The 24955-nt window shown below is 59.1% G+C and overlaps 3 protein-coding genes across 3 annotated transcripts; 2 read left to right on the top strand and 1 right to left on the bottom strand.

The window, feature by feature from the left end:
- Positions 1-30: 30 nt before the first annotated feature.
- On the top strand, positions 31-2892 carry LOC135989422 (lysosomal membrane ascorbate-dependent ferrireductase CYB561A3). Its single transcript, XM_065636243.1, has 6 exons — positions 31-102; positions 1345-1550; positions 1616-1824; positions 1893-2047; positions 2227-2383; positions 2527-2892. Exons 1-6 carry the CDS (start codon positions 71-73, stop codon positions 2548-2550), a joined length of 783 nt encoding a protein of 260 aa, XP_065492315.1. The 5' UTR covers positions 31-70; the 3' UTR covers positions 2551-2892.
- Positions 2893-3385: 493 nt separating this feature from the next.
- On the bottom strand, positions 3386-7906 carry TKFC (triokinase and FMN cyclase). Its single transcript, XM_065636229.1, has 18 exons — positions 7840-7906; positions 7079-7160; positions 6787-6976; positions 6602-6712; positions 6306-6487; positions 6151-6229; positions 5933-6022; positions 5794-5828; positions 5630-5714; positions 5438-5527; positions 5219-5335; positions 5020-5139; positions 4806-4943; positions 4188-4294; positions 3985-4088; positions 3844-3877; positions 3665-3754; positions 3386-3592 (listed from the first exon to the last, which is right to left on the bottom strand). The coding sequence occupies exons 2-18, from the start codon at positions 7082-7084 to the stop codon at positions 3440-3442; spliced, it is 1731 nt and encodes a 576-aa protein (XP_065492301.1). The 5' UTR covers positions 7085-7160; positions 7840-7906; the 3' UTR covers positions 3386-3439.
- A 10-nt stretch (positions 7907-7916) lies between these two features.
- DDB1 (damage specific DNA binding protein 1) lies at positions 7917-23562 on the top strand. Its single transcript, XM_065636217.1, has 27 exons — positions 7917-8086; positions 9095-9243; positions 9364-9480; positions 10614-10835; positions 12946-13060; positions 13146-13243; positions 14388-14546; positions 14886-14969; positions 15146-15262; positions 15550-15652; positions 15813-15888; positions 15969-16077; positions 16263-16441; positions 16543-16706; positions 16789-16896; positions 17184-17391; positions 17956-18051; positions 18260-18371; positions 18866-18989; positions 19840-20004; positions 20544-20638; positions 20764-20934; positions 21557-21666; positions 21856-22025; positions 22289-22391; positions 22707-22830; positions 22978-23562. Exons 1-27 carry the CDS (start codon positions 8026-8028, stop codon positions 23059-23061), a joined length of 3423 nt encoding a protein of 1140 aa, XP_065492289.1. The 5' UTR covers positions 7917-8025; the 3' UTR covers positions 23062-23562.
- The last annotated feature ends 1393 nt before the right edge of the window (positions 23563-24955 follow it).

The raw sequence follows: 24955 nt of genomic DNA, 5'->3' as shown, positions 1-24955 counted from the left end.
CGCTGGTTCGCCCTGTGGCCTTGGGCGGGAGCCACCACCGAGGCGAGCGGCCAGAGCGGCGCCGTCCAACATGGAGGCGCCCGAGGGGGCGGCGGGGCTGAGGTACGGGACCGGCTCCGTGTTCCCGGCGCCGGGAGGAGCCGCCGGTCCCTGTGTTCCGGCTTCGGGGCAGCCTCGGGGCCGGGCCCCGTGTCCCCAGGCCCAGGGGTGCCGTAGGGCCGGGCCTCAGTGAGCTGTGGGGCCAGGCCCCATGTCCCTGGGCCCAGGGGAGCTGTGAGGCCCAGGATTTGGGGAGCCGTGGGGCCAGGCCCCACATTCCCAGGCCTAGGGGAGCTGTGGGGCCCCAGCTGTGGGGGAATTGTGGGGCTGGGCCCATTGTCTCCAGAGCCGTGGGGCCCAGGATTTGGGGGAGCTGTGGGGCCAGGCCCCAAGTGCCCAGGCCCAGGGGGGCTGTGGGGCTGGGCCTGAGGAATCTGTGGGGCCAGACCCCAAGTCCCTGGACTCAGGAGAGCCGTGTGGCCCTGGCCGTGGGGGAGCCTATAGGGCCAGGCCCTGCGTCCCCAGACTTAGGGAGCCATGTGGCCCAGGATTTGGGGGAGCTGTGGGGCCAGACCCCAAGTCCCCAGGCCCAGGGGAGCTGTAGGGTCAGGCCCAGGGGAACCATGGGGCCCAGGATTTGGGGAAGCTGTGGGGCTGGTCACAAGTCCCTGGGCCCAGGGGAGCTGTGATGCCACTCACCACTGTGATGAGTGCTATGAGGCCTCGGAGTGAGTGGGTGGTTGAGCTCGTGACCTGTGTGCTGGGCCACGGCCATGTCCCACCCACCTCCTGCCTCATGGTCCCATGGGGTGACTGATCTGGGGGGGGACGGGGCCGTCCCCCGCCCCGGGGAAACATAAATATCTCTTTCTGGAGACAGATGCAAATCACTAGTCAAGCAAGCAGAGCCTCACTCCTACCAGGCACTTACACAGGGGTTGGGGGGCTGCTGCCAGCGCGTCCCCCAAAGTCCTGGTGGGGTGAGGGCTGGTGCAGGAGGGAGCGGGGGTGCTGGGGCTGCCAGGATCCGGGTTTGGGAGGTATGGGGGGGCTTCCTCGCACCCCACTAGGGTGAGCCCTGGGCTGGGGGTGTACAAAGTGCCAGGGGAGGTTGAGAGGGAGTGTGGGTGCCAGCGGGGAGGTGAAAGGGGCTGGGGTGCAGGTTTGCGGGTGTTGGTGAGATGGAAAAAGAGCCGCCCCCGCTCGGGGTACCGGTTCCCCTTTCAGTCTGGCTCCTCCCCAGGGGTGTCTGCACGCAGCGAGAGCCCTGTTGGAGCCTCACCGCGCATTTTATTCCCCCCCCAGGTGCCACCGTCCTGTTGTGGAGATGCTGGATCTGCCTTTCCTTCCCTCCTGCGTTTTCCTGGGCGGCCTGGGCTTGCTCTGCATCGCCTTCGTGGGCACCTGGTGCCAGCACTGGCGCGGCGGCTTCTCCCTGGACGGCAGCGCCCGCACGTTCAACTGGCACCCGGTGCTGATGGTGACGGGCATGGTGGTGCTATACGGCGCAGGTGAGGGCGGTGCGCGGCGCGGTGCGGCCCTGGCGCGGCTCTGCCCTGACCCTCTCGCCCCGCAGCCGCCCTGATTTACCGCCTGCCCCCCGCCCGGCGTGGCCCCAAGCTCCCCTGGAAGGTTGTGCACAGTGCGCTGGCCCTGGCTGCGTTCGTCCTGGCCGTGCTGGGGCTGGCGGCTGTTTTTCGCTTCCACAATGCCCACGGGACGCCAAACATGTACTCGCTGCACAGCTGGCTGGGGCTGGTCACTGTGCTGCTCTTCTCCTGCCAGGTGGGTGCTGCCCCAGACCCCCCTTTTCCTTGTCCCTTTTCCCTCGCCCTCACCCCCTCTTTCCACAGTGGGTGGCCGGTTTCAGCACCTTCCTGCTGCCCTGGGCTCCCACCTGGCTCCGCGCCTTCTACAAACCCATCCACGTTTTCTTTGGTGCCACCGTCCTCATGCTGTCAGTGGCCTCGTGTGTGTCGGGGATCAACGAGAAGCTCTTTTTCAGCCTGTGAGCATCGCGGCGGGTTTAGGGTTGGGGCTGGGCGGCGTTTCTCAATGGCAGAAGTGGCGTCGAGTGAAACTGAGCGCAGGGAAGTGAGCGATTCCCTGCTCAGGTGTGGGGGTGTGAGGGCTTAGGGGGAGGTTTGGCACCTCCAGGAAAGCTCTCGGTCCCTTTTTTCTCCCCAGGAAGAATGGGACGGCAGAGTACAAGCTCCTGCCAGCCGAGGCTGTGTTTGCCAACACACTGGGGCTCCTCATCCTCCTTTTCGGGGTGCTGGTGCTGGGCGCCCTGGCCCGGCCCAGCTGGAAACGCCCCGACGCCGACTCCTCGGACTCTCACCAGGTACCGGTTCAGCTCTCGGGGTTCACGGGATGTTTGGGGAGCCAAACTGGGGGTCCTGCCCCCCGCCACAGCCCTGAGGTGGGGAGGGAAGGGGGGGCTGAGGAGGGGGCACAGGCAGCGGGGTCACCACCCCTCTCCCCCAGCCGCTGCTCACCGCTGAGCGCTGACACCTGAGGACGCCGCTGGGCGCTGCGGTGAGGACTTTTTTTTGCCTCTTCTTGGGCTTGTTTTGGCCCCCTGCCTGCTGGAGGATGCGGGCAGCCGCAGCGCGATGCTCCTGCCCGCATCCTCGGGCCCTCGCTTGCCTGTTCCTGCCGGGTCCGGCTGGTTTTCAGTGCCTGGACCTCAGCGGGTGCCAAACTGGCTGCCCTGGAGCTGTCACAGCCTCGCTGGGTCAGAAGCCACCCAAGGAGCGTCCCTGTGCCTGTCAGCGCTGCTGTCCCCCTCACTGGGACCATCTCAGGGCAGTGGCAGCTTCCCGGGGCCCTTATGGACATGTAATAAATTGATGGCTTCTGCAGCGTCCCTGTGCCCGTGTCCTTGGGGACAAAGGGGACGCCAGGAGCTGTGGTGGGAGCGGTGGGTGCCCAGGAGCAGGTCCCGGTGCCCACGGGCCTGTCCCCGCCAGCTGGTCCTGTGCTCCCCCCAGGCCCTTGTCCCTGCTCAGGGCCCCCCTGTGCTGTGGGGACAGCTCTGCCATGTCCCCTGTTGTCCCTTTCCCAGCGTCACATCCCAGCCCCGTGCCTGGGGACATGTGAGCCCTGCGGTTTCCTCTCCCAGCACCCGCTGGGGAGAGCTCGTGGCTGCCCCAGCCGCTTCCTTCCTCTTCCTCACGCCAGAGCACAGGATCAGCTGGATCTCTGCTCCTGTCCCCTGCACCTGGGGACACGTCCTGGGCAAACTGGGGACATCCTGGGTGAACCATTTCCATCCCCGCCAGCCAATATCCACATCGCCCCATCCCTCGCGCGTTGACAGATGCTCTGGGGTAGCTCAGGGGACCACAGAGGTTTATTGGGGGTACACTGGAGCCACAGGGGGGTGACAGATGGCTTGTCACCCCTGCAGCCCCTCCAGCACGGCCTGCAGCACGGCCGCCACTGCCACGGCCCCTGGGTCAGGCTGCAGCAGCCGCGCTGAGCCGATGTAGCTGGCTCTGCCCGCCCCGGCCTCCATCTCCTTGGTGGCTTCAGCTGCTGCCTCCCCGCTCTGCAGGGGACAAAATCAGGCTGTTGGTGATTGTCCCCCCCGCATTTCCCTGGCTCCCCCCTGCCCCGTTACCTGCACGGCGGCCGCCAGCACCGGCAGGAGTTCAGCACCGGGGCTGCGCAGGGCGCCCAGAGCCTGCGCCACAGCCCACAGCGGGTCCAGCTGGGAGAAATTGGGGACAGCAGCTGAGAATTGGGGATGCGGTGACACTGCCAGCCCCCCAAGCTCTGCCCTGTGTCCCCAACACTCACCATTGTCCTGTCCCCTGGTGCGGCTCCGCCGTACCTGTGCGAGGGGTGTCAGGGTGATGTGGAGGGGATAGGGGTCCTGGGGAGGGGACAGGGGTCCCAGGAGGTCCTGCGGAGGGGACGGAGGGGTCACACGGCACTCACCGCTGCATGGCCTCGACACCGGCGTCCATGGCGTCAGCCCACGCTGGGAGGTCATCGTGGTTGAGCAGGGACCGGGCGGCCGCTGTCAGGAACAGCCCATAGAGCTGCCAGGACACCATCCTTCGTCACTGCCCACGGTGGTGGCACAGTGGGGGTCCCAGAGGGTGACGAGGCAGCCCCACACCCCCCGTCCCTGTGCTCACCACGCCAGAGGAGCCCCCCATCTTCTCCAGCAGCAGGTCAGCCAGGGCGGAGAGCAGTGGAGCCGGGGCTGCCGGGGGGGACCCAGTGTGCACCCACTCCTGGATGGCTGCAGGGACAGAGGCGGGAACGGGCTGGGGACGCCAAATTGTCCCAGGAGTCCCCTGTCCCTTGGGGACAAGCAGGGATGCACCCCCAATGCTTTGGGGCAGCTGCCGCTGGACACAGACGCGTCAGGACTGTGGCTTTGGTATGGGGACCCTGTTCCCTAGGAAAGGATGGCTGGGAGTCCCCTGTCCCCTAAGAAGGGACAGCTGAGGGGACCTTGTTCTCCAGGAAGGGGCGGCTAGGGGTCCTCTAGGAAGGGACAGCTGAGGGGACCCTGTCCCCTGGGAAGGGACAACTCGGGAGGACTCTGTCCCCCAGGAAGGGATGGCTGGGGGGAACCCTGACCACCAGGAAGGGTCAGATCCTGCACCCCGTTGGAAAGAACAACCTGGGGTACCCCGCTCCCCAAGAAAGGACATCCCAGGGAGGACCCGGCTCCCGGGAGGGGGTGGCTCGTGTCCCCTGTCCCCCCCAGTCCCTATCCCACGTCACCGCACGGTGCCAGCCCCCACCTTGGGCAGCCCGGGCGTGTGTGTGGCCGCAGTCCCCGTCCCCCGCCGCCCGGTCCAGCTCGTTCAGCTTGTCCTGCATCTCGAGCAGGGTCTTGCACACCCGCTCCAGCACCCGCTGCACCCGCGCTGTGCCAGGCCCTGCAGGACAGGGAAACTGAGGCACAGGGAGGTGACAGCCCCCCGGGGGACTCCAGCACCCCGGGGACACCGGTACCTGTGCTGGCCTCATGCTGTGCAGTCCCTTGTTCCTCCGTCGGTGCTGGTATCTCCGGTCTCTGGCTCGTCGCTGGCGCCGTGGCCAGGTTGGGCCAAGCCACGGCTGTGGTGGGGGCGTCTGGAGTGGCAGGAGGTGACAGGCATGTCCTGGCTGTCCCAGGAGCTGGGGACCCTCCTGCGCCCCCGTCCCCACTCACCGATCAGCCCCACGAGCTCTTCATCCACCAGCATGAGGGTGAGGGAGACTCCAGCCATCTCCAGTGCCGTCATGAATGAACCCACCAAAGCCCGGGCGATGCGGACGCCTCGGCTCTCTGTGGGCACGGGGGGGATCTGTCAGTGAGGTGAGGGGGTCCCCAGGAGCAGAAGGGCCAAACCCAGGGAAATGTGCCCCAAAAATCCCCCCAAACACTCACCCAGGTGCCGCACGGCCGCACCAGCCACGATGTTGAGCTCCAGGCAGGACAAACCGCCCAGGTTGTTCACCACCAGCACCACCGAGGCTCCTGCCAGGGGGGAACAGGGTGAGACACCCCCCGGCGGGCACCAGGGCTCAGGAGTGGGATGAGATCCCTGCCTGGGGGGTCACAGAGGGTTTTGGGGCTCACCGGGGCGTAGGGGCAGGTGGGAGGCATTGGAGGGGTCCGTCATGTGCGCAAGCATCGTCTCCACTGCCTCGTCCGCCGGCAGCACCTGGGGGGGCCGAGGGGGGTGTGAGGGCAGAGTGGGGGGGCCCGGGGAGCTGGGGGGTGGGCGATGAACCCCCACTCACCTTCATCCTGCGCACGCCGGCCTCGCCGTGGATCCCTGCGGAGATGGGAGGTGTCACCCCGCTGCCCCGCGGGGCACAGGGGACACTCAGCCCCCACTGGGGACATGGGGGGACATGGGAGGGGGGTGCAGCTCCTCACCGAGCCCCAGCTCCATCTCATCTTCAGCCAGGTGGAAGGTCGGCTTGGACCCGGGGACGCTGCACGGGGACAGGCTGAGCCCCAGGGTACCTGTGCGGGGAGGGAACATGGGGTGAAACCGGTGGGATTTGGGGCTGCGGGGGGGGCTCTGATTTGTGCCGAGGATGTGAGGGATGGGGGGGACACGGCACAGCACCCCCGGGGTCCCACACACGTACCCATGGCTTTGGCGGCCGCCGACGCCTTCTCCACGATCTCATCCAAGGTGGCCCCCGCCTCGGCCATGGCCCCTGCCACCTGCCACGGGACAGCGCTGGGTGATGAGGGGACCGTCCCTCCCCAAAATCCCACCCTCCCCCGGGCACCCACAGACCTTGTGCAGGAGGACAGTGCCGCACAGGCCCCGGCGCCCGGCTTTTTTGGGGGCGGTGAAGGCGCTGTCGTCCCCCACCACCAGCATGCGCACGTCGGCCCCCCCAGCCCGTGCCCGCTCCAGCGCCAGCCCGAAGTTCAGCCGGTCCCCGGTGTAGTTCTTCACCAGCAGCAGCGTCCCGGCTGCGGGACAGGGACAGCGGGGAGGGGGTGACACCGTGTCAAGGGGCGAAGCCACATCAAGGGGTGAAGCCGTGGCGGGAGGTGAAGCCCCTGTCCCCCCCCATGTCACCCTACCTGCGCCAGCCTGCGTCACTGCCCGGATGGCCGCCAGGATGCTGCCCACGGCCGGAGAGGTGAAGACGGCACCGGCCACCACGCCGGTCAGCATCCCCTTCCCGATGTACCCTGCGGAGGGGACACGGGGACTCAGGGACCTGCTGGGGGCCACCGGCACATGGTGGCGGTGACGGGGGGCTCACCTGCGTGGGCGGGCTCGTGGCCAGAGCCCCCCCCGGAGATCAGGGCCACCCGTCCCCGGATGGCAGCCAAGTCGGCGCGAAGGACCACGCGGTGTCCCCGCAGCAGCCGCAGCCCGGGGTGACAGGCCACCAGCCCCGCCAGCGCGTCATCCGCACAGCCCGCCGCCGAGTTCACCAGCTTCTTGGGGACCTGGTGGCACAGGGGGGTGGCGGTGGCGGGGGGGAAGGGGTGGCACCCCGATCCCAGAACGGGTTGGGGGGCAGCAGGGGGGTCCCCGCCGCCCTGTCTCACCTCCATGTGGGTGACACGGTGGGGACAGCGGAGGATGCCAGCCCTGGGCACCGAGTCCGAAGTCTGTCGGGAGCGGAGGGGGCTGGGGGGGGACAAGGTTCGCCATGAAGGGGGGGACAAGGTTCGCCATGGGCAGGGACAGGCCGGTGTCCCACTGGGGCATCCCGTGGGGACAGCGTGGCCTGGCACGGGACAGCGTGGGGTGGGGCGGGATACGGGGTGCGTGATCAGAGAGGGGGGGCTGGGCTCACTGTCACCCCCAAAAGGGGTTGGGGGGGGTGGACAAACCCCACAGCCGGGACTCCCTCGGGGGGAGGGTGACCAAGATGGAAGAATCCCCCTGAGCAAGGACCCCATCCTGGGGTGGGGGGACCAGGATGGGAGCAGCCCGAAAAGCAGGGACCCCCTCCTGGGGCAGAGGGAAAGGGGGGACACCCCCCCATCAGGGACCCCCTTTTTGGGATGTGGAGGGGACCAGGGTGGATGCACTCCACCTGTCAGCGTGGGACCTGGGTGGATGCACCCCCTCCCCAGAGGGGACCCCGTATTGTGGGGTGTGGGGGGGGGCCGGGGGGTGCACCCCCCTTCCCGGGGTGCGGTGGAAGGAGTAGGGGGTCTGCACCTCCCAAGTAGGGGGATACGGGGTGGGAGCATCCCCTCCCCAGCAAGGATCCCCTGAGGTTTGGGGAGGACCAGGGGGTGCACCCCTAAGTGGGGACCCCCCCCAAAGCACGGACCTCCGGAGCACTCCCCATCCCCACCTGCCCTCTCGTCTGCTCCTCCGGGTCCTCCAAGCCGCCTAGAGCGGCGCCCGCGCGGCTCCTTCCGGCGGCGGGCGGAAGGGGCGGGGGCGGCGGCGGAGAGGCCGCGGTCCCGCTGCGCGCCCTGTCCTGCCCGGGCCCTGTCCCGGTTCTGTTCCGCTTTACCGGCCCCCGCCCGCCACCGCCATGTCCTACAACTACGTGGTGACGGCACAGAAGCCGACGGCCGTGAACGGCTGTGTCACCGGTACCGGCGGGGGGGCGGCGCCGGGATCCCGGGGCCTAACGGTGGCGGCGAGGCCTGAGCGGGAGTGAGGGTGATGGGGGCTGAGGGACACCGGGGGTTTGGGGGAGGGATGAAGAGGTCCTTGGGGGGCACCGGAGGGACATTGAAGTGCCTGGGGGTCAGCGGGGCACTGAGGCCCATCGCGGAGTTGTGGGGCACTGGGGGAGTTTGGGGCCACTGGGGTGATTTGGGGGCACTGAGGGGGCGGCTGGGGCACTGGGGGGAGCCGGGGGGTTCACTGAGTCCATTGGGGTCAGGCTGTGAGTGCACTGTGGTATTTTGGGGAATGCTGAGATGCGGTGGAGGCTGCGGGGAGCACTGAGGGCTCTGGGGGTGCCCTGAGGTTTGTGGGCGTGTTAAGGGGCAGCTCGGGGGGCTTTAAGGTTTTTGGGGGATGCTGTGGGGCGTTGAGGGAGCTGGGGGCATCTTGAGTTACTTTGGGGGGCATGTTGAGGTTCATGGGGGTGATGTGGGGCACTGGGGTTGCGCTGAGGTTCCTGGGGGGCTGGGGGTGCAGGGGGGTTTCTCTGGGCCAGGCTTGAGGTTTCTGAGAGCTGAGTGGGGTTTTGGGGTGTGGGGGTGAAGAGGGGTTCCTGGGGGACTTAGAGAGCAGCAGGGGGTTGGTTTGGTGACATCTGTCTCTGTGTCCTGTTGTGAGGTGTTTTGGGGCGTTGCAAGGAGGGAGTGTGGGGGAAAAGACCCCCGGGAATGAGATTCTGTGGGGAAGGATGAGAAGTCGGAGCTCGAGGAAGGCAGTTGCCGAGGGGGCTGGGTGTTGTGGGAGGAAGATGCTGGAGTTTTGGGGTGCAACAACCGAGGGGGTGCTGGTGCTGAGTCTGTGGCTGTGGAGGTGCAGGCCAGACCCCCCAAAATCAGGAGACTCCAGCATGTTTTATGGCGACAGCACCCCAAGGTGCCCCCTCATCTCTTCGTACGACTCAACGGCAATTTCTCCTCTCCGTTTTCCAGGCCACTTCACCTCGGCGGAGGATCTGAACCTGCTGATCGCCAAGAACACGCGCCTGGAGATCTATGTGGTGACGGCGGAGGGGCTGCGGCCCGTCAAGGAGGTGGGGATGTACGGCAAGATCGCCGTCATGGAGCTTTTCCGCCCCAAGGTGGGTTCTCTACGGGGCAGGGGGGCCCCGCGCAGCCAGGGAGCGGGGGTATGGGTGTGCGGAGGCTGCTGCTGGCTCTGTCACCCTCCCAGACTTCATGGCACCGCTTTGCTTTGGCAGGGGGAGAGCAAGGATTTGTTGTTCATCCTGACGGCCAAGTACAACGCCTGCATCCTGGAGTACAAGCAGAACGGCGACAGCATCGACATCATCACCCGCGCCCACGGCAACGTGCAGGTGAGTGAAGCCACAGCACCGCCAAGGGGCCAGTTCCCATCCTCGAGAGTGGTTTTACCTTCCCGGTGAGGAGGGTGGGGGGTTTCTGCCTCGTTATTTGTGATTATTTGCCCTCCGCTGACTCCGGTGTGGTTCGCCTGCTGCCACTGGTATTTCCAGAGTGGTTTTTTTGCGTGGAGTCAGTCCCAGGCTCAGGGACTGGGGACACGGCTACAACTCTGTTCTCAGGGTAGTTTGCAGAATAATAAGGTTAATTTGAGATATTCCTGCCGTAAAAAGAATTAAACCTCAAAACTCATTGCAAGGTAGGATTTTTCCTGGGAAATGACTCCTGCAATATTTCGCATCTGGTCTTTACACCAGAAAAATAACTTCTGAAGTTACCATCATGGCTGTACAATGTTGTTAATAGCGATAGATATCCTCTATTGTTTTGTTTTATGTGGATTAAAATCGCTCCTTGTGAGCAGGTCAGAAATTCACATGTCTCTTTGGATTAAATCAGTCATTAGCCAAATGATTTCCACCCAAAACATCTTCCGTCTGTTTCCAGGCGCTGAACTTCCACCAGGGGAGTGTTGGTGGGGCTGAGCAGGGGGTTACAGGCAGGAGATGTAGGTGGGCAAGTCCTGTAACATGTTAATGTTTTTGGGGGAAAAGGGCTTAATCTTTCCGTGCCACAGTTCTGCCCTGTGACATGTGGCAGATGCTGATATCAGACCCTGTCTGTGGGGGCCGATAACGGCGCTGGATTTCCAGAGGGTGATTTTTGGTCGTGGGGCTCAAAGCGCTTCACAGCAGCGGGAGAACATCGCTCTCCATCTGCGATAGAAAGCGGAGATGGCGATGTGGCTTCTCTGAAGTCATTCAGCAGAAAGTTGGGATGAGAAAACCCGTTCCAGGGTTGCCAGGAGGGAGGAATTGTGCACTGTGGGAGCTCTGCCTGCCTGTCGGGTGGAAGAGCTGCTGCTGAGGTGCCCAAATCGCCGTTTCCTTGCCAGGCGGTATTTTAAACCTGCTGGGAGAGAGTCCTTCCTCACCTGGGGGGCGGTAACTCACACGTCCTATTCTCAAATGTTTTTCTGATGCTCTTTGCCCTTTCTCTGTCCCCTCTCCGCCGATGTCTCGCTCAGGATCGCATCGGTCGTCCCTCGGAGACCGGCATCATCGGCATCATCGACCCCGAGTGCCGGATGATCGGCCTGCGGCTCTATGACGGCCTCTTCAAGGTCATTCCCCTGGACCGGGAGAACAAGGAGTTAAAAGCTTTTAACATCCGCCTGGAAGAGCTCCAAGTCATCGATGTCAAGTTCCTCTACGGCTGTCAGGCTCCCACCATCTGCTTTGTCTACCAGGTACCTTGTTCTGAGGCACCAGCCAAGGTCTCTAAAGGTTTTCCAAAGGCCTTGGAGCAGCAGCAGCGTGTTGGAACCAATGGAAAAAAGTGATTTGGGCCGAGTGAGAGACGGTTCTGGCTCCTGCAGGCTCGTTGTGCGGCTGAGGAAAGTCTGTTTTCGTTAGTGCTACTTTTTTATCCGTTTCCGGGAGAGGGGAGCGATGCTTTCCCACTGGAGAGCTGGGCAGCCGATGCTTTGGATGGGACCATTCCCCTGTGGAATGCCCAGGAGGAGAGCGTGGATCTCTCCAGCGAGCGCTGAGCAGGTGGATTAGAGCTGGAGCCAGGCATTGCTCTGAGATTTGAGCCTTCCTCTTAAAAAAAAAAAAAAAGCAATATATCTTTATTTGGGATTTGGGAGGCCCCTCAGGAGCGTGAAGCGGGGCCGTAACCTCTCCGATAGCCCAGGTGCTCTGTCCCAGAGACAGTGTTTCTCTGAACGCTTGTTTTGAACCGAAGAGCCTTTGCTGTGCTGGCTGAGCGAGGGATTATCTTTGCTTTGTCAAAGCCGGGCCCAGCCTGGGCTGAGCCGGGAGTTTGTGGGATGGCGGCGCAGGCTCTGGTGTGAATTTAGTTCAGTTTTAATGTAGTTTGTACCTCTCACAGTGTAAATTTGCTGCTACAAACCACACAGGTGCAGCAACTTGATTATTCCCTCTCTATATCAAATTCACTGCTGAGTGTACCCTTGAGTTTGCTTAGTGCCGTTGCTGTTACGTACTGGGGAAACTGAGGCAGAGAGGGATGGTAATTTGGACAAATTCTTCAATTCGGTGTCAGGGTGTGGATGGGAGCACAGCGGTTTCCACTCAGTGCTCAAGAGCGTAATAAAAAAAGGTCTTATCTTGACATCTGACATCTTTACAGATTAAATCAGAGCGAATCTGTTAAGAGTTCATTGACTATAAACATATATTATACAAATAAAGAGTAAATTAACAGCTTGCTCCGTGTCTAACACTCGACATGAACTTTATCGTTGTAGCAGGAGCGAGATCTAAGCTCTGACTCATTAGGCTTTACATAAAACTCTCACTTTGTTTTGGTCCCTGGGTGTGTGTGGAGAGGGGAACGTTTCCAAGCTGCTGCTTTGATTGCTTTTCAATTTATTAGTCATTATCACACGATTTGGACTGAATTGAATAGCAGCATCTGAGATAGTTTTGGTGTAGTTCTGAAACCAGAGGAAGACACCACAAAAAGGAGAAGCGCATAAAAACAAAAAAAAAAATTCTTGAAAGCTGCTGTGGTGTGGAGTAAAAAGGCCCAGAAATGTCCGAAGTTTCATTAATGACTCTGCTGCCATTTTAATTTCAACTTTCTCCTCCCCACGGAGCTATTTCTCCTCCTGCCTTCCCCTTCTCTCTCAGCTCCTTGCTTCCCTCACGGCTGCACCGCTGGGTTTGCCAGAATTTCAGGCTCCAGAGCTCTGCCGGGGAGGAGGTTTGTTTGCCAAGCGGCAGACGCTGCGAGGGGTGAGCCAGGAGGTGTGAAAAACCCCTCTTTTCCTCAGATCTGGAAAGCGGCGAGGCATAATAAATAAAAAGTTGAACAGCTCTTTTGAAGTAGTGACTAAGAAAACCCGGCTCGCTGTGATTTAGAGCCTCATCTCAGCTTTTGAGACGTAAAAGGGCTGGAAGGCGAGAGGAGCGTGGAGACGGGAGCTCAGCTGCTCTGACACCCCAATTCCTGAACTTGAGCTGGAGGTGGTGGTGATGTCGCCTGGTGTTGCTCGTGCCCAGATTTATCGAGCCGTGCGTCGGATGAATCTGAATCCCAGAAAATCGCTTGTCTAAAAATGCAAAAAAATACTTCTCAGCCTTTTTTTTGGCACAGAGATTTCTTCAAAAATACTTTTCAGTCTTTTTTGGCGCGGGGGTTTCTTCAAAGGTTGTTCAAGATACGGATCAAGCTGGGGAGAGTGTTATGGTGGATGTTGAGCCCCGTTGCGCGGTTTGGGGAAGGCTGAAGAGGGGTGGGCAGGGTGAGGAACAGCGGCAGCTCACTGGTGTTTCTGCAGGAGATGAGACATCGTTAGTGCACGTCACCGTCTGTGGCTTCTCTTTCAGGACCCTCAGGGTCGACACGTCAAGACGTACGAGGTGTCCCTGCGCGAGAAGGAATTTAACAAAGGGCCTTGGAAACAGGAGAACGTAGAGGCCGAAGCCTCCATGGTCATCGCAGGTTGGTCTTTTGTAAAACATCTTCCTTCCCGTTGTGCTGCACAGGTTCTCTGAAAAATTAAATATTTGTCTTCACCCCTGTGCAGTGCCAGAGCCTTTTGGAGGTGCGATCATCATCGGGCAGGAGTCCATCACCTATCACAACGGAGATAAATATCTTGCTATAGCTCCACCCATCATCAAGGTGAGTGACTGATAAGTTCTAAAAATGCATCCTGTGGAATTTCTCCATTAATTTAAACCACTCGTGTCTCCAGGTGCAGCCTAGTAAGGGCACTTACTCCCAAAACTCACAGAGATTTGGCAAGTATGATGCCTGGTCTGTGTTTTTTGGGGACTGAGGGACATGTGTGATCCTTGTACGTGTGTTTGCGCCACAGCGCATGGCTCTGCTCTCCATGGAGCGCTCGGAAATGCCGCAGTAACGCAAAAATCTCGTTTGGGCCCCAGAAAATGGGATTAAATAGGAGGCAGCACACAGCTTGGGCATGCGGCCAGGCCAAAGCCTGGTTTTATTTCAAGCAGCAGACTTGAGTCCACCGGTGTATGACTGGGACACTTGTTCAAAAGCAAAAAAAAGACTCGGAGAGTTTGTGACAGAAGCTGAGCTTGTGGTTTCTGTCAAAGGAGCGGGATGGTGCCCACGTTTAAACGCCGCAGGAAGCACAGATGGTGCGGCCGAGGTGCTGCTCGGGGCTGACAGAGGCTTGAGTTGGGATCAGAAGGTCCTTTAAAGTTGGAAATAATGCCAGATTAGAAAAGAGCTATAAATCTTTGGTAAAGAAACACAAATATTGTTGTGAATGGTGGTGCTCTGTGATGGAAAGTCTTATTTTGGAGCAGGCGGAGCTGACATACGGATCTGAGCCTTGACCTGTGAGCAGAGCACAGGCACGTCTGTACTTGAGGCCGGGAATGAAGATCTGCGAAAATCAGAATTTTTAAAGCAAATATGTTGACAGGAGGCCCAGCAGCATCTACTACACAGAGCAAAACGTCTGCAGGGCTTGGGGCTGGAGATGCAGCTCCCAAATAACATCCCTGCACCTGTGGAAAGCCCAGCATTGGGAAAACAGGCTTTCTGATGGCGTCTTTAACGGGCTGTGAACATGCTAATGGTGTGGAATTTAATTTAGGGGCATGAGGCAGTTCCTAGTGACCAAAATGAGAATGTTTGACCCCAGATTCTGGTTGTGTTCACCGATACAGTTTATTGAAGCAGTCTGGGATGTGGTTGTTCCCTTCTGGTGTGCACACAGGTGGTCCTTGCACTTTCAGGGCGATTTCAACAGATTCCTAATAAAAATGCCCTCCTCCTCTCTGTGCAGCAAAGCACGATCGTGTGCCACAACCGCGTGGATCCCAACGGGTCACGTTACCTGCTGGGGGACATGGAAGGGCGGCTCTTCATGCTGCTGCTGGAGAAGGAGGAGCAGATGGACGGCACCGTCACCTTGAAGGACCTGCGCGTGGAGCTGCTCGGCGAGGTGGGACGCGTCCCTGTCACTTCTCCCGGGTGGCAGGAACGGTGACGCTTTCGGAGCGCGGGGTGGAGGGATGTGTCACGTTGTCACATCTCTGAACTCTCGGTCGCTGGGAAATTCTTTATCTGGGTGTTTGAAAGTTTGCACCATGTGCCTGGAGTTTTGCCTGGAGCTTGTGTGCTGTCCCTGGGAGACGCTTGGAGTCTCTGTGGGTTTTGTAAAGGGATGAAATTCCCCTCGTGTGCCTTCCCGCCGGGCTGCAGCTGAGCTGTGGTGCGTGCAGGGCGCCACCGGGTCCTTGTCGTGCCCATGGTGCTTCATCTGCATCTCCTCAATCCTCAGACATCCATCGCAGAGTGCTTGACCTACCTGGACAACGGAGTTGTGTTTGTCGGCTCTCGCCTTGGGGATTCACAGCTTGTGAAGGTACGTGACAACCGTCTTCTGCCTTAGTTGTGTGTCCAGACAGAGTTTTGTACATATTTATTTTCACCATGGCCTCGAGAGGCGTATGTGGGTACATTTCCCTTTCTTTCTGCCCTACGCCCTTTCCACTTGTTCGGTTTTGCTTGTTGAAAGCCAACGATTGCGTTTATTCGCAGCTCAACGTGGACAGCAACGAGCAAGGCTCCTACGTGGTGGCCATGGAGACCTTCACCAACCTCGGGCCCATCGTCGACATGTGTGTGGTAGACCTGGAAAGACAAGGCCAAGGGCAGGTAACATAGATTCTGCTTTTTTCTCAGCACTGGGGATGTTTGGAACAGCCAGATGTGCGTGTGGGTTGTCCGTGCGAGGAAAAGGAGAATCTCAAAGTCTCATCCAGGTGCAGGGATGGTTTTGAGGTTTTGCGCTGAAGAGTGGTGTGAGCAGGGAGGCTATGGTTGCCTTTGCACAGCGGGGAAGGATCAGCTGCGAAAAACTTCTTTTGAGAGCGCATCACTGCAAGGAGGAGTGGGGAACCCTCCCAGCAATGGCTGGTAAAGATCATCTGCTTTTCCTCCAGCTGGTCACATGCTCGGGCGCATTTAAAGAGGGTTCCCTGCGGATCATCCGGAATGGCATTGGGATTCACGAACACGCCAGCATCGACCTGCCGGGAATTAAAGGTGTGTGAGCTGTTCTGTGCTGTCAAAAACAACCCACAGCCCAAGAGGGCCCAGCTGGGGACACGTTGTGTGAGGTCGGGGTGTGTGACAGGGGACTTGCCACCACCCACCGGCTTTTGGAATGTTCAGTGTGAGCAAACGTGGCCGCTCTTTGTCACAGGTTTGTGGCCCCTGAGGTCAGACGCTCACCGTGAGACGGACAACATGCTGGTGCTGTCCTTCGTCGGCCAGACCAGGTAAGGTGGGCTTAACGCTGAGCCAGGCTCTCGGCCACATGTTGGAGCGTGATATAACAGGAGCTGCCTTTCCTTTTCAGGGTTCTGATGTTAAACGGAGAGGAGGTGGAAGAGACGGAGCTCACAGGGTTCGTGGATGACCAGCAGACTTTCTTCTGCGGCAATGTGGCGCATCAGCAATTGATCCAGGTAATGCAAATTCTAGGGAAATGCAGATATGTCTTCTTGTGGTGACCCTACAGCCCTTATTGATTGTGGCGCTGGCCTAGATCTGCGCTGTTTATCTGGAGGAGGGTTTGCAGTGCTTTCCTGGGCCAATGTTGGGAGTAATGTGTCATTCTGGCTCTGAACAAAGGGGTCTTCTCTCTCCCCAGATCACCTCTGCCTCTGTCAGACTCGTTAGCCAAGAACCCAAAGCCCTGGTGAGTGAGTGGAAAGAGCCCAACGGCAAGAACATCAGTGTCGCCTCCTGTAATAGCAGCCAGGTGGTGGTGGCTGTGGGACGAGCCCTCTACTACCTGGAGATCCGGCCCCAAGAGCTCCGGCAGATCAGGTGGGTGCACATCATTCATCCTGACCCGAGGGCTTTCAGATTTGGCTGTTTATCTTTGTGCTCAAGACTGACACCTCTGTCTGCTTCCTCCTCCCTGCCAGCTGCACGGAAATGGAGCACGAAGTGGCCTGCCTGGACATCACCCCTCTGGGGGACACTAACGGCATGTCCCCGCTCTGTGCCATCGGGCTCTGGACCGACATCTCCGCCCGCATCCTCAAGCTGCCTTCGTTTGAGCTGCTGCACAAAGAGATGCTGGGAGGAGGTAGGGATATCCCGGGGAGGGGCGGCAGCGGTCCCTGACCTGTGTCGTGAGGGACTTCAACCTTCTCTTCTCCTTCCTGCAGAAATTATCCCTCGCTCCATCCTGATGACAACCTTTGAGAGCAGCCACTACCTCCTGTGCGCCTTGGGGGACGGAGCTCTCTTCTACTTCGGCCTCAGCCTTGAGACAGGTGACTGCCCTGGCTGATCTCCTGCCCTCTTACTCGCTTGATGTATTTTCTTTCATCCTTCTGGAGATACCGCTCTTTTTCTTGGCTTTTTCGCTGTGACGGGTTCATGGGACTGGCCGTGGGCACTGGGAGTTGCTGGATTTCTCCAGTGGGCTCCTTTGCTGACCGCGGGATGATTTCCCCACCCTCATTCCTTCCCAAGGTCTTGCAGCCACATTGCACTCGGCCATCCTGCTCTTCCGAGCTCCATTGCGGCACCTCCCAACAACGACGCTCCTTTTCTGCAGGTTTGCTGAGTGACCGAAAGAAGGTGACCCTTGGGACCCAGCCCACCGTCCTGAGGACGTTCCGCTCTCTCTCCACCACCAACGTCTTCGCCTGTTCTGACCGGCCCACCGTCATCTACAGCAGCAACCACAAGTTGGTCTTCTCCAACGTCAACCTGAAGGAAGTGAACTACATGTGTCCCCTCAACTCCGATGGGTATCCTGACAGGTCAGCCTGCGCCTCACCGTGCGTGACATGGGGTGGGAGAGGTTTGGATTCCACAAAGGGGGTCCTGGGATCATAGAATCATAGAATCACAGAAACATTTTAGTTGGAAAAGACCTTCAAGATCATCGAGTCCAACCGTTCCCCCACCCCTGGCACTGCCCCGTGTCCCTGAGAACCTCTCTCTGTCTGTCCAACCCCTCCAGGGATGGTGACTCCAGCACTGCCCTGGGCAGCCTGTTCCAATGCCCCACAGCCCTTTGGGGAAGAAATTGTTTCCAAGATCCAACCTCAACCTCCCCTGGTGCAACTTGAGGCCGTTTCTTTGTGTCCCTGTCTCCCCTCAGCTCCTGTTCTCCAGCTGAACCCCCAGCTCCCTCAGCCACTCCCATCACACTTGTGCTCCAGCCCCTTCCCCAGCTCCATTCCCTTCTCTCAACTCGCTCCAGCGCCTCAAGCAAAGGGATCCAGGATCAGCAGTTTGTAGAGGACAGGGAGGTTCTTGCTGTGTCACCCACCTTACAAGCATCATTGCTCATGGATTTAATTTTTCTCCCCCTTGTACAGCTTGGCGTTGGCCAATAACAGCACCCTGACAATCGGCACCATTGATGAGATCCAGAAGCTGCATATCCGCACGGTTCCCCTCTACGAATCACCCAGGTGAGCTGAGCTGAGGAGAAGAGAGCCTGGTTTGAGGAGCCCACGCGTGGGACAGGGTTGAGGATGGATTTTTGCAGTCAATGTCCCTGCTGTGTGCTCAGCACGCAGGCTGAATTGACCAGCTCTGTCTCTTGTCTCCAGAGCCTCTGTGCTCTCCTCGAGGTGGCCTGTCCTGGCTCTCCCACTCACATAGCTGTTTTTTCCGCAGGAAAATCTGCTACCAAGAGGTCTCGCAGTGTTTCGGCGTGCTCTCCAGCCGTATCGAGGTGCAGGATGCCAGTGGGGGCACCACAGCGCTCAGGCCCAGCGCCAGCACCCAGGTGAGAGGCAGCTGCTCCGTTTCCTATTCCTCAGGCCAAACCGTGATGTGGATTTTTCCTTTTCTCTGGGTGCAAACTCTCCCTTTGGCAGCCTGGGAGGAGACGGGGTGGTGAGATCTCTCTGTGGGGGTGAGAAGGGCTCTGTGCTGCTCGCTGTTCTGTCAGATCACCTTCAGTTTTGGGTGCTGCTCCATCGGTCCTCCTGTACAGGCATCTGTTGGGTCTCAGGTGGTTTCTGTCTCCCAGGGATCCAGGCACAAGACTTCATAAACTCTTGTTAATGCTTTGCCACCCCTGCCACGCATGTCACCCGCCTCTGTTGGCGCAGTCCCTTCACTCAGGCCCAGGCAGCTCCTTGTTCCACCTCCTCTCCCGTTCATTCTCCCACTCCCCAGTTGCCTCAGCCCTTGTGGAGCAGCGTGAGGATGTGTGGATAGCACAGGGATGTTACTGGTATTTTTATTTTTGTTTTGTTCCATTTTCCTGGGTCCTAGGCCCTGTCCAGCAGTGTGAGCACCAGCAAGCTGTTCTCCAGCAGCACAGCGCCACACGAGACGTCCTTTGGTGAGGAGGTGGAGGTGCACAACCTGCTCATCATAGACCAGCACACCTTCGAAGGTACCGGTCCCAAACGCCAGCCCTACCCTAGGCCAGTGTTCTCCTCCAGCAAGAGCCAGTCAGCATGTGGCTGAGACTTGGGATCTGCACTGGGACCAGGGTGGGGATTGTCCCCCTGTGCTGGGCACTGGGGCGGCCAAACCTCGAATCCTGGAGTCAGTTCTGGGCCCCTCACGCCAAGAAATCCCTTGAGGTGCTGGAGCAAGTTGAGAGAAGGGAACGGAGCTGGTGAGGGGCTGGAACACAAGCGTGATGGGAGTGGCTGAGGGACCTGGGGGGTTCAGCCTGGAGAACAGGAGCTGAGGGGAGACCTTCTGATCTCTGACCTGCCTGAAAGGAGCTTGGAGCCAGGTGGGGTCGGGCTCTGCTCCCCAGGAACAAGCGCCAGGACCAGAGGAAACGGCCTCAAGTTGCGCCAGGGGAGGTTGAGGTTGGATTTAGGAACAATTTCTTCCCCAAAGGGCTGTGGGGCATTGGAACAGGCTGCCCAGGGCAGTGCTGGAGTCACCATCCCTGGAGGGTTGAACAGATGGAGATGAGGTTCTCAGGGACATGGGGCAGTGCCAGGGGTGGGGGAGCGGTTGGACTCCATGATCTTGAGGGGCTTTTCCAACTAAAAAAATTCTATGACTCCATGATTCACAGACTTGCAAACATCTATGATCTTGCAGGTTTCCTTCAGTCAAAGCATTTTTTCTAGAGGAGCATCCACCATAGGACATAGTTTTAAGACATAGTGCGTTTTTTTTTGATGGCACAAGGTGTTGGGGAACAGGAGAGGGGATCTCCAGGCAGGCATCTTGGCCACGTCTCAAGACCCTGTTTTTCTGCCTTCTCCCTCTCTGCACAGTGCTTCATGCTCACCAGTTTCTGCAGAATGAGTATGCCCTCAGCCTGGTCTCCTGCAAGCTTGGCAAGGACCCCAACACCTATTTCATCGTGGGCACTGCCATGGTCTATCCCGAGGAGGCAGAGCCCAAGCAGGGCCGCATCGTCGTCTTCCACTACTCTGACGGTAAGAACAAGATCTTCTCATGTGGCAACAATCGGAGATGAGCTTCTCAGACCTCACAGAACTCATGTCCCATTTCCTACAGATGCCCAAGAATCCCTCACCAGAGTGGGATTTTGGGATTTGCTTTGCGTGTGTCTGCCCCTCTGGTCATGACAGGACCCAAGGGAATGGCAGGAAGGCCAGGGGAGGGTCAGTTGGACATGAGGAAAAGGTTCTTCACCCAGAGGTGCTGGACACTGGAACAGGCTCCCCAGGGAGGTGTCACGGCCCCAAGCCTGACAGTGTTCAAGAAACATTTGGACAAAACCCTCAGACACATGGTGTGAATTTTGGGGTTGTCCTGTGCAGGGACAGGAGTTGGACTTGATGATCCTTGATTCTTCCATCTCAGGACCTTCCATGATTTATGTCACTCCTGCGTTACCTGCCCACATATCCTCTGAGACATTTCTAGGGAGAGCGATTTTGTTTTGAACCCCCTGGGCTTATACCTTTGGGTGAGCAGGACAAATAACGGGGCGATAACGGGTTTATTCCAGGGAAGCTGCAGAGTCTGGCCGAGAAGGAGGTGAAGGGCGCTGTGTACTCCATGGTGGAGTTCAACGGGAAGCTCTTAGCCAGCATCAACAGCACGGTAGGGCTCTCGCAACACCCTCATTTATTTTTTGGGTGCGTTTCCAAGCTGGAAGCTGCTCCAGGTCCCTGATCTCTGTGGGGGAGCGCATTTTGGCTGGCTCAGAGCTCTGTCCCTCCCCTCAGGTGCGCCTGTACGAGTGGACGGCGGAGAAGGAGCTGCGCACGGAGTGCAACCATTACAACAACATCATGGCGCTCTACCTGAAGACCAAGGGCGACTTCATCCTTGTGGGCGACCTGATGCGCTCCGTCCTCCTCCTGGCCTACAAGCCCATGGAAGGAAACTTTGAGGAGGTATTGATGCTGTTAAATAGTCTTGCTCGAAGGCGTGCTGGAAGCTCATGCGGCCTCTTGCAAGAGGCTCTGGGGAGGGAAAACAGTGTTTAAGGTGATAAAAGACAGAGCCTGGCTCACCCCACCTTTGAAAACCAGGCTGTAGGGCTGTGCAGCATCACCTGGATGTGTTTTTAGACAGATCCCCATGGTTTCTGGAGGGACAGATCCCCGAGCTTCCAGGAATCGGGCAATAAATCAGGAACCTGGGGAAGAGTGGGTGCTGGTGCGTGGTTGCTGCCTGCCAGGGTGGGAGCTGCCATCTGGGCAGCTGGAACGGCTTGGTGCTGCTGTCGCTGCCTCTCTGTCAGCAAACGCAGTGTAGCTGGAGGCACCGAGACAATCTGTGCGCTTTAAATCGCTTGAGTGGCTCTGGGCATGACTTTGGCATGGGCTGCGTTTGCCCAGGGAGCGTCTTGGCATTGTCCCAAGTGCCACTCGGGTCAGGGCCAACTCCCAAAGGTCCTCGGTGCCTTTTTCACTTCGTCTGGAGCAGAGAGGGACAGACCGGATCCCACCTGGACGTTGGGGGTGGGATGAAGATCCATCTGGGCGCTTTTCCACTTCTCTTGTCCCCTTCCAGATTGCCCGGGACTTCAATCCAAACTGGATGAGCGCCGTGGAAATCCTGGACGACGACAACTTCTTAGGAGCAGAGAACGCTTTCAATTTGTTTGTGTGCCAGAAGGACAGGTGAGCTGGCTGCGGGGTGGTTGTGGCAGCGTGTGACGGGAGGGACACAGTGACGGGACCTTCTGGTCTCCTCCACGCTTCATGGAGAGCTTGGGAGGAGTGTCCCCAGCTCTGAAAGCGGCGAGGGGGGAACTGCGGGAGCTTTCCTGTTCCTCCAGCACATCCTGAACTGGGCACTTTGCGTTTCAGCGCGGCCACCACCGATGAGGAGCGTCAGCACTTGCAGGAGGTGGGACTGTCCCACCTGGGAGAGTTCGTCAACGTTTTCTGTCACGGCTCCCTGGTCATGCAGAACCTGGGCGAGACGTCCACACCGACCCAGGGCTCGGTTCTCTTCGGCACGGTTAATGGCATGATCGGTAAGGGTGGGGGTTCCCCGGGCTGGGGTTGGGGGCGACAGGTCCCTGTCCCCACTGATGGGGTTCCCTCATGTCCCCGTGTTCCCCATCGTGTGCTGTGCTCCCCTCAGAAACCTCCTTTTGTCCCCAAATTGCTTCCAGGAGAGGAAAACGCTCTGGTTATTCCTTATCCCAGCTCTCCAAGCTCAACTCCAGTCCCAGCAACCTACTGGAAGCTACTGGGATGAGCCCAGCGCCTTCATCTGTGTTCTCCCCCTTTGCAGGGCTGGTGACCTCGCTGTCAGAGAGCTGGTACAACCTCCTGCTGGACATGCAGAACAGGTTGAATAAAGTCATCAAGAGCGTGGGCAAGATCGAACACTCCTTATATCCTTCTGTGGTCCAGCCGAGAACCTGGGCCAGTCAGTTCCGGGGTTTGGCTCGTGAATTTGGGCTGAGCCAGGTGTGGGGTGGGGTGTCAGGGGTTTGTCTCTGGTGGGAGCGTGTTTGCTGCGTGCCCAGGGCTTTGCGCTCAAAGAGAAGGTGCCTGCAGCAGAGAGGAGTTTATCTCGCAGGGTTTGAGGTTGAATCTGGCTAAAACCAGCCCTAAAACATGGCTTAAACCCTGTGGCAGTGCCATCAGGCTGTCTGTGCGCCCGTTGGCCGTTCCTCCCTGTGGATTTGGCTCCTTGACGGCAGCACCTGGAGATCATTTCACACCGAACGCAAGACAGAACCCGCGACGGGCTTCATTGACGGTGACCTGATCGAAAGCTTCCTGGACATCAGCAGGCCCAAGATGCAGGAGGTCGTGGCAAATTTGCAGGTGAGACTGGTGACGTGAGCTTAAACCCTTCCAAACGACCCCATGCAGGCATCCAGGCTGCGCTAAACCCGTAAATCCTAAGCTCCCACCTTCCCACCGGGCGATAATTCAAAAATGTTCTTCAGCCCATGCTTTTTCTCCTCGCAGATTGATGACGGCAGCGGCATGAAGAGAGAAGCCACCGTGGACGACCTGATAAAGATCGTGGAGGAGCTGACCCGCATCCATTAGCAGGATTTGGGGATCCTTTCCCCCGCCTCGAGCAAGAGAACCTTGTCCCCACCCACAGCTCGGGGACCGAGGGGACGCGGGGAAAGGGTCTGGCGGGGGATTTTTGGGGGTGTCGCTCAGGCACCGCGGCATCGCCTGCGTCGATTCCCAAATCCCGCAGACTCAGCTGCTGCCCCTAAACTGGGCTTTACTGGAGTCACCCACCAGTAGCTCTGCCCTCGGATCCATTCTTCACTGTTGTCTTCAGTATCTTTTTTTTTTTTTTTTTCTCCTTGCTTTCGGTTTCGTTTTTTGATTCTTTTCGATTCGTTGTGTTTTTTCGGAAGCGGAGGGCGATGGAAGGAGGATCTTTCTGGGGGTGAGACCTGTGGGAACGGAGTCGGGGAGGATTTTATCGGGGTGCCGGAGCTGAGCGGGACAGCGCACTCCTCAGGGAGGGGAGTCCTGGGAAAGCTCCAGCGATCGGGGGTTTTCAGAGTTTTACCAAATAAAGTAGTCCAAGAGGGACGGTGTGTCTGTGGTGCTCGCGTGGAGGTGGCGGAGGAGCTGGTGCCGATGTCGGGTAAGCCTGATGGATGCGGAGTCTCGGGTTTATCCTCCTCAAGCATTAATTAGCACTAACGAGGGTGGCGTGCACCCCTGCAGCCCCATGTCTGCCAACACACTCCCCAAGAGTGCAGTGTGAGGGCGATTTGCTCCCCACCAGGCTGCAGCTCTGGCACACAGATTAATAATTATCTTCCTGCTCTCTGTTTGTGTATTTATGGTGGAAATTGTGTGAGCCAGGGGCTGGACGGGGATGGGGACTTCCCCAGGTCACTGCAACCAGAATGCACGGGAGGGTGGCAGAGGAGTCCCTGCCTGCCCTTCTCCTTCCTCCTGCTTGCTTTCTTCTCCTTTCGTCTCCTCCTTTCTTCTCCTTTCGTCTCCTCCTTTCTTCTCCTTTCGTCTCCTCCTTTCTTCTCCTTTCGTCTCCTCCTTTCTTCTCCTTTCGTCTCCTCCTTTCTTCTCCTTTCGTCTCCTCCTTTCTTCTCCTTTCGTCGTCTTCTCCTTCTTTCTTCTCCTTCCTTTGTTCCTCCTGTCCATGGCTCTGTCCCCACCTGAGCCATCCCAGATCTCACCCACCGTTTTAAGACCCCACATCCCATTCTGGGCAGGTTGGTGTCAGCACAGGGTTGGTTTTTTTTCCCCAAATCCTGCAGCAGTGCAGGCGCGTACAGCCTCCTGACAGCATCCTGGGGCTCCATGAATGTCCCTGAACTGGTTTTCCGGGGGAGGTGACAGGGCCAGAGCTGTGTTTGGACAGTCCCTGCCCCAAGAGGCTGCTGGGGACAGGGGGTCACGGACTGTGACCCTTTTGCTATCAGCCTGGACTGGGTGTTGGTGCTGCCCGGGGTTTACGAGCTCGGAGGGTTTATGAGCTGGGATGTTTGGGCTGTGTGTCCCCTGCCCCGAGTCGCTCAGTTCTTTGGCTTCTCCCCAAAATCCTGGGGTCACAGGGAGCACCCCAGCCCAGTAAAACTGGGGCTACTGGTGCTGATGTGATGCTGGCAGCCCCCCGGGGGTTTTTTGTGCAAAAAGCCTCTTGCAGCTGCATTAGAAATGGGTGTTGGTCATGGGCCACTGGCCACACTCCAGCACTGGTGGTAACGTCCTCCCCAGGACAGGGGTGTCCTCGTGTCCCTGCTTGGGGCTGCACCGGGGGTCCTGCAGCCCCGCGATTGGCTGTGCCCACCCCCAGCACCCCATAACACTGAATTTCCAAGTGTGCAGGGACGGGGGACAGTGCTGGGGGTGAGGCCGGGTCCTGCCTGGGTGGGACTGTGTGGGGGGACCCCAACCCTTGGTCCGGAGTGTATTTTGGGAGGGGAAATTCCCACTGGGGTGGGAGCAG

This window comes from Caloenas nicobarica, chromosome 5 (genome assembly GCF_036013445.1).
Source record: "Caloenas nicobarica isolate bCalNic1 chromosome 5, bCalNic1.hap1, whole genome shotgun sequence".
NCBI lineage: Eukaryota > Metazoa > Chordata > Aves > Columbiformes > Columbidae > Caloenas > Caloenas nicobarica.
Note: the sequence above shows the minus strand (reverse complement) of the source record. Positions and strands in the feature narration are given on the sequence as shown.

Coding starts and splice junctions, on each gene's coding strand:
- LOC135989422 (XM_065636243.1), top strand. CDS start 71: ATGGAGGCGCCCGAGGGGGCGGCGGGGCTGAG. Junction 103..1,344: donor GAGGGGGCGGCGGGGCTGAG/GTACGGGACCGG, acceptor TTCCCCCCCCAG/GTGCCACCGTCCTGTTGTGG. Junction 1,551..1,615: donor GGTGGTGCTATACGGCGCAG/GTGAGGGCGGTG, acceptor CTCGCCCCGCAG/CCGCCCTGATTTACCGCCTG.
- TKFC (XM_065636229.1), bottom strand. Junction 6,023..6,150: donor GGCGGCCGCCAAAGCCATGG/GTACGTGTGTGG, acceptor CTCCCCGCACAG/GTACCCTGGGGCTCAGCCTG. Junction 3,593..3,664: donor TGCTGGCGGCCGCCGTGCAG/GTAACGGGGCAG, acceptor TGTCCCCTGCAG/AGCGGGGAGGCAGCAGCTGA.
- DDB1 (XM_065636217.1), top strand. CDS start 8,026: ATGTCCTACAACTACGTGGTGACGGCACAGAAGCCGACGGCCGTGAAC. Junction 14,970..15,145: donor GGGATTCACAGCTTGTGAAG/GTACGTGACAAC, acceptor GTTTATTCGCAG/CTCAACGTGGACAGCAACGA. Junction 17,392..17,955: donor TCCGATGGGTATCCTGACAG/GTCAGCCTGCGC, acceptor CCCCTTGTACAG/CTTGGCGTTGGCCAATAACA.